Source organism: Protobothrops mucrosquamatus, unplaced genomic scaffold (assembly GCF_001527695.2).
Source record: "Protobothrops mucrosquamatus isolate PMUCROS unplaced genomic scaffold, P.Mucros_1.0 scaffold2304, whole genome shotgun sequence".
NCBI classification, from domain to species: domain Eukaryota; kingdom Metazoa; phylum Chordata; class Lepidosauria; order Squamata; family Viperidae; genus Protobothrops; species Protobothrops mucrosquamatus.
In genome coordinates, this window is record NW_015388390.1 from 159590 (window position 1) to 171894 (window position 12305).

The window sequence follows — 12305 nt, forward strand, 5'->3', positions numbered from 1 at the left end:
TAGAAGAGATTCGTTACGTAAACTGGGAACATATGTCTGAGATTTTGAATGTCCGTTGAATGTCCTTTGACCCAAAAAGGTTGGAGAAGAAGATCTAGGGTTTAAACTCCGAGACTGACGTATATCAATAGACATTGATGTCCAGGTTCTGAAGTTGAGAGACTTGTGTATGTATGACTTCTTGCTTGCTGGCTGACTTGAATATGTGAAATTTTGCTCTTGGTTAGAGAAGGGCCGAGTTCCTGGAGAATCAGTAACCTGTCACCGTGCGTTTAATCTTGGCAGCAGTTTAGAAGTGGTTGGCCCTTGCTTCTTGGGATGCCCTTGCATTCCTGGTTAATTTCCAATCTGGCCTGGTCTTCCTTAGGTCTCTGTCCAGAAAGAATCCGCCAGATCAAGAACAAATCGCGCCTTTTGCATTTAGAGAGAATTCTGAAGAAACTTTCAAAGCTGTAGACCGAAGTTTAGGAAAATTAACAGATCTTCCTAATTGGAATGTTGACATTTACCAATGCATCTTCTCTAACTATTCATTTGTCCTCCCCTCCCCACAGTGTAACGTGCCTGAAGGTGGGCTTGTCCCCAAATCGCTGTATCAAACAGATGAAGAGTCTGAAACGGCGGATCACATTCGTCTCTGGACGGAAACCATCTATCACTCTGCAAATATTTTCAAAGGGGCTCCCCAGGAGGTAAAACCAGAAGGTTCTGTTCTGTCCCAGCCTATGTGGGTCCTTGTTAACTCACAAGGACAAAACCCTCTTTTAACAAGTAGGCTGGAAATGCAGGAAAAACAAACCCCTTTTATTAATTATGTACAGACCTGCAAAATGTCCCCAAAGCAAAGGCAAACAGGACACGATGCAAACGGCGAATTGTCCAAAGGCAAGGCAAACCGAACATGATTCCATGAAACTTGAATCCTTTGCAAACGGTTGCTTTCAGCAACCAGCACCACCCACACTGTCCCTTTTTATTATGCAGTCCCAAGGCGTGGCTTCTCAATGCCTTCTCCTCCTCCCTTGGAGTCGCCCCATGGCCTTCCTCTGTCCTGCTCTTGTTGCCTGTCTGCGTTTGCGAGCGTCTATGATGTCTTCCAGCTGTGAGTCCTCAGAGTCTGACTCAGCTTCCCAGCACAGCTAGGTCTCAGCCTGAGCACGAGTGGAGGGGCCAGGCTCTTCATCAGATTGTAAGTCCTGGAGCTCATCAGAGCCTTCCTCCGATTCTGATGGCTCTCCAGGCCCCTCCTCTTCCTCCTCCTCCTCCTCTGATTCCCCGGACTCAGATGCCAGGTCCACTGCCTGGCACGGAATCACAACAGGTTCAATGGAAGACGCAGTAGGTATATTCTACTTTTCTAGGCCACCCAACAATGACTTGATTAAGGTTCTGAAGAAACAGGAAGAAGAACTTGGTTTCCACATATTCCTGGTGCCCCTTCAGCTGCTGTGAATATGTTATGCAGGAAAGAGGAAAGATTTAAAACTCAGTTTCTTTGTAGGCACGTCAGTCCTTGGCAAGAAGTGGTAGGCTTGTGTAACAGATGTATTTCTGGGGGGGGGGGAATCTCCAGCCAGGCTGGAGGGAGATATTAAGACGTGGTTGGGTCCAGAGTCTTTGCACTGGAAAACCTCCCAGTGTTGACCGGATCTTAGAAGGTCTAATTTTATCAGCAGCCTCCCTGAAGAAACTGCCTGGATGTAAGATTTTTCTGTCTTCTAATCTAGATAGTTGTAGAGATCCTGGAAGGTGAATCTGTGATCACTTGGGATTTTGACATCCTCAAAGGAGATGTGGTGTTCAGCCTCTTCCATTCCAAACGAGCCCCCGAGACTGTCCGCAAGGAATCTGCCATGCCGACTGCTTTGACATCTGGGGAAAACGTTCAACTCATTGGCAAGAGTTGGGTCCTGGGAGTGGACTACAGCCGCGTGGAGACTCCTTTGGTCTGCCGTGAAGGCGAGAGCATCCAGGTCAGATTGTCCCCCCAAACGGTTCAGTGCCGCCGGGCCTAATCCTGATGAGAAAGCAAGCTTTTCCTATAGGTCTGAGCCAATTCTGTGGAATTTTAACATGGGCTAGAGATCCCTCAGTGACCGATGGACACACTTGATCGGTGGGTTGCATTGTTAGAAAGCTTTCCGCGGCACTCGGTGCATGGAGATGATCAGATCTCTGCGATTTGTAACGTACCTAAGTGTGAAGAGTGTTTTGCCACTCCTAATTGCACATGAATTAACTTATTAAATTAAGAAATGGGTTGCAGGGCAAGTTGAAAGAGTAAAAAAATAATGCAGTAGTAAGCAATTATCATGGGAAATGTGTGAGAGATAGACAGATTGACAGGTAGATAAATGACAGACATATATAGATTGATAGATGAAGTATGTATGTATGTATGTATGTATGTGTATGTACATACAGAGAGAGAGAGAGATAGGCAGGCAGGCAGATAGACAGGTAGCTGGATGATAGATGACAGATGGTAGATGATAGATAATAGACAATAGCTAGATGATGTCTGTCTATCTATCTATCTATCTATCTATCTATCTATCTATCTATCTATCTATCTATCTATCTATCTACCTACCTACCTACCTACCTACCTACCTATATACCTGCCTGCCTGCCTGCCTGCCTGCCTGCCTGCCTATCTATCTATCTATCTATCTATCTATCTATCTATCTATCTATCTATCTATCTATCTATCTATCTATCTATCTATCTATCTACCTACCTACCTACCTACCTACCTACCTACCTACCTACCTATATATCTATATACCTATATACCTGCTGCCTGCCTGCCTGCCTGCCTGCCTGCCTGCCTATCTGTCTGCCTGCCTGCCTGCCTGCCTGCCTNTTTTTCTTAATAGCCCCAAGTCTGCCTCCCCCAAGCAGAAGCCAGCTCTGTACAAATGCAGATGTAAACCATCAGGAAAGTTGGAGCTAGACGCTTAGGAAGACAAAGACACCTAAAATCTGCATACCCCACCCAAACTCTAAGAGTCATTAGCCCCAGCACCAGGGAAGCAGGATATGACCCTTGGGACATAATAGGATTAACCCACCACCATCAAGAATTCCAGAAAGGCACACCCAGACTCAGGTGAGAATACGTGTCACAGGAAATACAAAGCCTCAAACAGGAACAGGAAACTACTCCAAACAAAAGGCTCCAGAGGGTATAAAAACCCACTCCCCACATGTGCTCAGTCCTTTTTTCTCTCCTTTCTCCTGCCAGAACCATCTTTCTGTCTGGCTCTTCAATAAACTGTAACCTTCTTTCTAAAGCATTCGCCATGTTGTTTATCCCCGGCTTGGATGAACCAGGATGAAGACTTTTCCTTCAACACTACCAAAGTTGTCACTGTGAAAAATGATCATAAGTCACTTTTTTCAGTGACATCGTAACTTTGAATGTTCACTAAACGGACTGAGGACTACTTGTAAATACCAGGCACAAAACAACTCAAAGCAGATGTTCTACTAGAGAGAATTTCCCTGGGGATGGGCTCCAGCACAAATCCGAAAGCTCGGAAGAGAAAAACCTTGATCCGGGCGACCGACCCAGATTGGATCCTGCAATTCCAAATTAATCCAGGCATAACACAGTTGGTTTTTTTTAAAAAAAAAAAAAATATTATTATTCATTGGAAAAAGAAAATTGAACCAACGGCCTGAGTCACTTCTTTGTGTAATAGTTACTACTTTTAATCTCATTTATCCTTGCATTAAGGACATTGGAAGCCCTGGAAACAGGATGCATCAGAGCTGTCCCTTCGAATATTTTCTTTCTGAAGGGAACTGTGTGATTCTAGGCACTTTTCCTTAAGAGCTGGAGATGGGGAGGATTTTCAAGGCAAGAGATCAGCCTTTCATCTTTCCCCGCTTGATCATTTTTTTCTGCAGTGCCTCACCTCCAGGGGTTTTTTCTTTCTTTCATCTGATCGGAGGCCAGATTCCCCACCAAGGAAGGGCAGAGGGAACATTAAAAGAAAAAGAGCATTTCCTCCCTGCCAATCTCCCCTTCTTTGCAAAATGGGGGAGAATTGCCAGAAAAGAAGTTTTTTTCTTTGAAATTCATCCCGAGACATGCTCAGCTGGAGACCTCGCTGCGCCCCCCCCTTTTTTCTTCTTCCTTTTATGCAATTTTTATTACCTTTAAAAGGAAGGTAAAAACACATGCAGGCGAACGTAAAGTCAAAAAAAGAAAGAAATCAAAGAGAAAACCCAAAGGGCAAGAAACAGGGGAAAAAAGTAAAAGAAAAATAGAAAAAAAAGAAAGACACACCAAGAAATAGTTTCTGATCTTTAGGGCCCAGCTGCAGAAAGTCCTCAACTTACAACTGTTTAGCGACTGTTCGAAGTTACAGCCAGTGTCCTGGGTTCCTGTTTGCCATTTACGACCTTCCCAGTTGGCTTCTGACAAGGCTGCCAAAAAAACCAACATAGTGCTGGGCTGCATTAACAGAGGGATAGAATCAAGATCACGTGAAGTGTTAATACCACTTTACAAGGCCTTGGTAAGGCCACACTTGGATTACTGCATCCAGTTTTGGTCACCGCGATGTAAAAAAGATGTTGAGACTCTAGAAAGAGTACAGAGAAGAGCAACAAAGATGATCAGGGGACTGGAGGCTAAAACATATAAGGAACGGTTGCTGGAATTGGGTATGTCTAGTTTAACGAAGAGAAGGACAAGGAGGGACATGATAGCAGTGTTCCAGTATCTCAGGGGCTGCCCCAAAGAAGAGGGAGTCAAGCTATTCTCCAAGGCACCTGAAAGCAGGACAAGAAGCAACGGGTGGAAACTAACCAAGGAGAGAAACAACCTAGAACTAAGGAGAAACTTCCTGACAGTTAGAACAACTTCCTGACAGTGAGAACAATTAACCAGTGGAACAACCTGCCTCCAGAAGCGGTGAATGCTCCAACACTGGAAGTTTTTAAGAAGAAACTGGACAGCCATTTGTCCGAAATGGTATAGGGTTACCTGCCTGAGCAGAGGGTTGGACCAGATGACCTCCAAGGTCCCTTCCAACTTTATTATTATTATTATTATTAAAAACGGCAGTGATTCAATTAACAACCGTGGCAACAAAGGTTGTAAAATCAAAACATGACCCACTTAACAACTGTTTTGCTTAGCAACGGGAATTCCGGTTGTAATAATAATAAGTACAGTCATAAACTTTACCTTCCTTGATTACTTTCCTTGGTTAGAGAAAAAAGTCTCGGTGTTTATTGCTGAGTGGAAATCCCTAATGGACTTTTTTGCAAGAAACGGGGAAAAAAACCCAAACTCACATTTTACACTTTGGGAGATCAGCAAAGATAAATAATGCAGAAATGGATAGATTGACATTGAAAATGAAAGAGAAAGAAGACTCAGTTTATTTTAGAACATGGGATACTTTTTACCATTGGCTAGAAAAACCGAGGCAGAGAGAAAGGAACTTAATATACGTGTTAGTAAATTAGGCATTGAAACCCAGACAATATGTTGCTGATAATATTTTAAGCGCTTGTGAGTATAAAAAAACTAATAAATATATATATATAAAGAAAAGATAAATAATAGAAAAAAAGGGTATTTTTGTTTTTGTAACCAATCAATAAGAGGTGCTTTTGTACTGATAATTATAATTGCTGTAGAGAAAATTGAAAGCTTTCTTCCTTTCTAATTTCCATTTTTGTTTTTGCACGTTTGGCTTTTCCTTTCTTTTCTGTGTATTAATTCAGAAATTATCTATGCAAAAAACTCTACAAATTTCACTTAGGGGGAAGATGTGTTCTGCCTCTTCCCTCACATACTTTGTCTTGCTCTACCCATTTTGGGGAGTCAGACCCATTAACCAACTCTTGCAAAAGCTAAATGTGATTTTCAGCTGAGCCACATGGTTGCTGTAAGTCACGGCAGCTGAACGCTGCTGCCTTTGCTGTGCCCCAAACAATGCCATGGGGAGCCTGGAGGGGGGGGGAAGTGGTGATGGAGGGAACCATGCTTGTCTGATCCTGGCCATCTGCCCTGGGAGCCACTCTTGCAGAAGTGACATCTTCCAGCTGCAAACGAGATCCCTGCGGACGCTGGACAGCGGGGCCTCCAGCCAAGCAGAGAAGCCAAGCCAGCGCAGGGGAGCGGGACGGGGTCCAAAGCACTGGGGGGTCTCATTAAAGGCAGGAGATAACGAGCGCTTCCTTTCTCCCCTTCCCCTCCAGGGGCTCCATGACGAGCCTGGAGTCGTGCACGAGTGGATTTTCGCAATTCAGTGGAGCCACCACCTCCTCCGCCCAATCGCAAAGCAGCTCTTTGGTTTCCAGGTAGCATCACCTGGGAAGACGCGGAGCCCTCGGACGACGGACGGCTGGACCAGGATGCTCCCTTTGAGGCTGCAACCCACGGAGGCTCAGGGAGGAGACGCCCAGGGATGCTTTTATCAACTGGCTTGAAATCAGTCCCTTCCTTCCCTCTCTCTTCTCCTTCCTCCCTCCCTCCTTCCTTCCCTCTCTCTCCCTGTCCCTCCCTTTCTTTCTTTTCCTTCCTTCCTTATTTCCTTTCCCTCTCCTCTCCTTCTCCCCTCCCTTCTTCCTCTCTTCCTCCTTCCCTCCTTCCCCCCTCCCCCCCTTCCTTCCCTCTCCTCTCCTCCCTCCCTCCCTCCCTCCGTCTCTCTGTCCCTCCCTCCCTCCCTTTCTTTCTTTTCCTTCCTTATTTCCTTTCCCTCTCCTCTCCTTCCCCCTCCCTTCTTCCTCTCTTCCTCCTTCCCTCCTTCCTTGTCTCTCCTTCCTTCCTTTCTTCCTTCCTTCCTTCCTTTCTTTTCCTCCCTCCCTTTCCTCTCCTTCCCTTCCCTCCTTCCTCCATCCCTTCCTTGTCTCTCCTTCCTTCCTTCCTTCCTTTCCTTCTTTCCTCCCTCCCTTTCCTCTCCGCCTCCTTTCTTCCCTCCTTCGTCTCCTTCCTCCCTCCCTCCCTTCCTTCCTTCCTTTTCTTTCCTTCCCATTCTCATCTCCTTCCTCCCTCCCTCCCTCCCTCAAAAACAGCTTCTAAATCATGAAGACTGCCCCTCTCCGACTGTACATTAGCCAACCTGTCGGTTAGAATGCCGGCAGAACTATTTTTTTGCATGGATTTTACAACATTTGTAGGCTTAAAGGGCTCTTCCCAGTCGGCACCATTCGATCAAAATGGCTCTTCCCAGTCGGCACCATTCGATCAAAATGCCTTACCTATTAGGGCTTTTAGAGCCAAAAACCAACAACACAACACCCCTCCCGGCCCCTGGTGAGCTTCGTTGTGCATGGGCAATGCCGTTGGTGTTCTAGCAAGGTGCAAACAATACGCCTGGAGGGCAGAATTGAAATATAAAGTGCTGACGTGTACATAACACAGAATTCGGAAGTGGGGTGCATGGTAGATTCACGTTTCTGGGTAACTTTAGGCAGGAAACGTAACTCAGAGACTTAGAGACCTACATATTACTGTCTAATGCAGGGGTAGCTGGGGAATTCTGGGAGTTGAAGTCCACCGGTCTTAAGGTTGCCGAGACTGGACACCCCTGGACTAATGTGTTGGAACTGAGAAATACCCACTTGTTTTCCTTCCGTGCACTGAAACAGCTCTAATTTGAAAGGAGCGCCGGTTTCTCTCTTCCCTCTTTTATTTCCTCAGGTCTGTGAGCAATAATTGAAGCCGATCTCTGCCCGATGGGTTTGCTCAGGGTTGAAAAAGTGTTTCACTCTCTATGTATATATATCTCTCTCTATATATATATATCAAGGGCTAAGCAAAGCAATATTTCATTTCTTACAAGGCACAAAAACTCTTTCACAGTGTTAAGGAAGCAGTTGTTTTAGGAAGCCAGAGCTAACACAAGTTAGGGTAGGCACTTTAAAGAGCGTGTGCGTGGGTGTGAGTGTGTGCGTGCATGCCTTTTGTGAGTGTGTGTGTATATATCTATATATACAGTATATACAGATAGATGTAGGGAACTTAAATCCATAAGTCCCATTTTACGGAAACAAGAATTAAGGCTTAAATTAATTATTTGTATCGTTTTATAGGCACAACTTGATTATTTATTCGGGGATATACTCCCTTATTTAAGTATTGGCCTTTTTTTTAGCCAAAAAAGAATGGAGTGGGGTTCTGGTAACTTCAGCTTTATACTTTGGGGGGTGGGGTGCCTAGTTTCTAACTAGATATTTTTAGATGCCTGCTTGCATTACACAGAAGAAATGGCAGCTTTCCGATATCTTGAATTTATGGGGTGATTTTTTTAAAAAAACCGCGATCAGGAGTCCGTTGTCATCAAGGAACTGTTGTGATGAAATCCTACAGTGGAGAAACTTTGATTTATTTTTTTTTTAAAGTATTAGTTTTCCTCAAACGAGGACATCAAGGACTGAAAGAAATCCGTTGGGATTTATCCGGAAAGAAATGTTTGAAATGACTATACAAAGAGATGAAAAAGGCATCTAATGGACGGGGGAGAAACTTCTAATCAGGAGTGAACTGTGAATTTATTTTCCCTTTTCCTGCAACGACAGGATGAATAGGGAGGCAATTGGACAAGATTCAGCACGCCTCTTATTATGTTCAGAAGCTGCTTTGGAGGGAGAATACGGGAAGTCCTCGACTTACAACAGCTTTTTTAGTGACCATTCAAAGTGACAACAGTAAAAAAGTGACTTATGACCATTTTTCACAGTTACGACCTTTGCAGTATCCCCATGATCACGTGATCAAAATTCAGACGCTTGGACTGGCTCATATTTATGACCGTTGCACTGTCTCAAGATCATGCGATCCTTTTTGCGACAAAGTCAATGGGGGAAGCCAGGTTCACTTAACAACCGGGTTACTAACTTATCAACTGCACTGATTCACTTAACAACGTAAGGCCAGGAACGATTGTCATTTGGGACAAAACTCACTTATCAACCATCTCGCTTAACAACAGAAATTTTGGGTTCACTTGTGGTCGTAAGTTGAGGACTGCCTGTACATAATCCACCAGGGATCTTTCTGTTCATTGCCACTGTTACTTCCATCAAGAGAACTGAAGAAGGAATCTCGTTGTCTTGAAAATAGGATGTGCAAATCCACACAAAGCTAGACTGCTTCACTGGATGTTGCACAGAATTGCACACAACATGCTCCTGCTATTATTATTGTTATTATTATTATATTATTATGGTTGACCGCACAGTCATCCATCTTAGACTGAGTTTGGCATTTTTATCTACCTACCGAGTCCTTCCTGAGGATCTGGAACAGGCAAATGGTTGATTGATAGTGTTCAAAGTGTTGTCACAGGATGTTCCTCTTATTATTATTATTACTGTTATTCATTCAAGGCAACAGGAGGGAGGCGGGTGAATTTTGAGCAGAAACTGGAAAGTCAATAAACGATCTTGTAATCCTCCGTGGTTTTTTTTCCTTCCTGCCATGGTACATAACACAGACTCAACATAAAGGAAAAGTTCTTTACTGTAAAAAGCAGGATGAATAACGCTTGAACAACAGCGCAAGTCGGAATGTTATAATTTCTCCTACAGTATAAAATACGGCAGTGGTGGCGAAGCTATGGCACGGGTGCCAGAGGCGGCACTCAGAGCCCTCTCTGTCGCCCCAGTCCTAGGCCTTCAGCTGGGTTTTATAAAACCTTTTCGCTTTAGGCCTCTGCTGCCGTGTTAAAAAAAAAAAGATTCAATCAATCAGTCAATTTCAACTTCTCGCGGGGAAAAAAAAGATCTTGCAAAGTTGGAATTGATTGATTGAACTTTTTAGTCCCACCCAGTCTGCCGTTACCACTGCAGCCACGCCCACCCAATGGACCACACCCACCCAATGGGCCACACCCACCCAATGGGCCACACCCACCTGGCACCCGACGATGCATAAGTGGGTTTTGGGTTGCAGTTTGGGCACTCGGTCTCTAAAAGGTTCGCCATCACTGAAATATGGCAATCTTTAGTTTGTGTGTGTGTGTGTGTGCATGTGCACACAGGCAAGTGTTGCGCAATGAAGCATATTTCAGCAAGGGAACAGGACAGGTAACCCTCAATTTAAAACCCCCACCGGTTGTAAGCGACCGATGACCGTTGCAGCCTCCCCACGGTCACGTGATCAACCTTCAGAGGCTTGGCAACTGACTCATACTTAGGACGGTCGCAAAGTCCTCGGGGGGGGGGATCACACGATCCCCTCTCAACAAGCAAAGTCAACAAGATTCACTTAACGAGTGTGTTACTTAACAACTGCTATGATTCACTTTAACAGCTGTGGCAAGCAAGGTTGTAAAATGGGGCGAGGCTCACTTAACAACTGTCTTGCTTAGCTCAGTTGTGGCTGTAAGTCTAGGGTTACCTGTACTGTCTGTGTTACTAGGAGGAGGGAACTATTCCATGCATCCATTACTTCTGTGGGCTGAGATGTTTCTTATCTAACCATTGCTCTGCTGGTGGCTCTTCCTCCTTAAAGTCTCTCAAGAATATTCCCATGGACAATTGCATGGGTGTTGGAAAGAAAACAAGTCCCAAACATGCTTTTTCAAAAGGCAACTGGACCGTCTTTGTGTGTTTTTTTCTTGAAGAGATTTCGCTTCTTATCCAAGAAGCTTCTTAAGTTCTGGAGAACTGGAGTTCTGAACTGAAGAAGCTTCTTGGATGAGAAGCGAAATGTCTCCAAGGAAAAACAAAGAAAGCCCAGTTGCCTTTTGAAAAAGCACCTTTGGGACAACCAGGATCTGGATGTTATGTGCTCCTGGCTACTTTCCTTCGTGACCAGAGGCAAGCTCGCCTTGACCAATAACCAGCCAAGACACGGTGAAGGCCTTTTGTTTCGTTTATTGCAACAAGCGGGGAGAGAAGCTATCAAAGCTTGGATTCTCTCCAAAGTTCCAACCCAAAATATTCCCTTCTTTGTACATCCCTTGTCCCGGCCGCCACATCCCTCCTCTTTCCCCATTGGCTGAGGTACTATGAGTTTATACTCTTTCCGACTGCCGCCTATATATTTCCTGCTACATACTAAATCATACATCACGCGTACATTAAAATTAAGAGATAATTTATGCTTCTTCTGCTGAAATTCCTGAATTGTCCCCTTTTGCTTGCCAGACATCTCTAATGTTGCTGGCTTGAGGCAAGTGTAGGAGGGTCCTTGGGTGAATTTAGATCCTTTGGGAGGGGTCAATGTGTGAAAAAAGGGGTCAAGAGAGAGAGAGAGAGAAAGAGAAAGAAAAAGAAAGAAAAAGTGAGAGACGGACAGGGAGAGGGAGGAAGAAAGAGAAACTGAGTGAGAGAGAGAGAAGGAAAGAGAAAAAGAGAAAGAGGGAGAAAGAGAGAGAGAGAAAAAAAGCGAGAGAGAGGGAAAGGGAGAAAGAGTGTGTGAGAGAGAGAGACCCGAAATTGGTTAATTCAACAAGCAGGCTTAGCCTGTTGTGTGAACCAACCAACCCGCATCAAACCGAAATCTTTTATTTCTGATTTTGTGAAGTTTGTGAGTCTTTCGCCTCGCCCCCTTTAGTTTTAAGAATAAGCCTGGGAGGGAGGCTAGGCAGGACACGTGATGGGCTCCACGACTGAGTGCAGCGTGGGCATCTCCAAGACCGGGCCGCTCTCGTTCTGATCGTGAGAATGGGCAACCCGCAACTTTCCAGAGTGTGACCGTGTTCTGCTCAGCTGGTGTGAGATGTTCTCGGTGGGGTGCTTTTATCAAATTCCTCTTCTAGTTACGAATTTGAGCTTTTTTGTTTTTAATGTGGTGATTGAGGGAGAGTAACAAAATTTGAAACAGTTCACGTGAAAGCTTCCGATGAAGATGAGCAGGAAGCTTAAAAAAGCGCTTGACATTAAAAGCCGGGTTGCCCAGCCCTGTCTGATTTGCAAAGCTACTGCCTGAATATTTTGTTATTTATATTTAATTAAAAAAAAATAGACTGCCCCCCCCCATTTCCTTAAACAGAAGCTTCCAAGGATGCAATGAAAACAACATCAAAAGTAAATCTACAGGAGCAAAGTTAAACCATTAAAGCAATATCTCTCAATCTTGACAACTTAAAGAGGTACTTACACCAATTCCCAGAATCCCCCACTCAACTTGACTGGGGGATTCTGGGAGTTGAATTCCACCCGCATCTTCAAAGTTGCCAAGTTTGAGAACCACTGCATTAAAGCATTATATTAAGATGTTAAACATTAAAATGCAGGTTTTAAACTCCTTCCTAAACTGTTAAGTGCCCGAATTCTCGTTTTATTCTTCAAAGCTGGCTTAAAAACCCTTTTAAGTCTCTTTGTGGTT

At 44.4% G+C, this 12305-nt stretch overlaps 1 protein-coding gene across 1 annotated transcript in view; it reads left to right on the plus strand.

Moving 5' to 3' along the window:
* The window catches only part of SEC14L5 (SEC14 like lipid binding 5), a 41262-nt gene extending 34930 nt beyond the window's left edge, over window positions 1-6332 (plus strand). The window contains exons 10-13 of the mRNA XM_015824646.1: window positions 555-692; window positions 1728-1973; window positions 3094-3113; window positions 6227-6332. Of these exons, the coding sequence (XP_015680132.1) occupies window positions 555-692; window positions 1728-1973; window positions 3094-3113; window positions 6227-6332 (510 nt within the window). The remainder of the gene's footprint in view (window positions 1-554; window positions 693-1727; window positions 1974-3093; window positions 3114-6226) is intronic.
* The last annotated feature ends 5973 nt before the right edge of the window (window positions 6333-12305 follow it).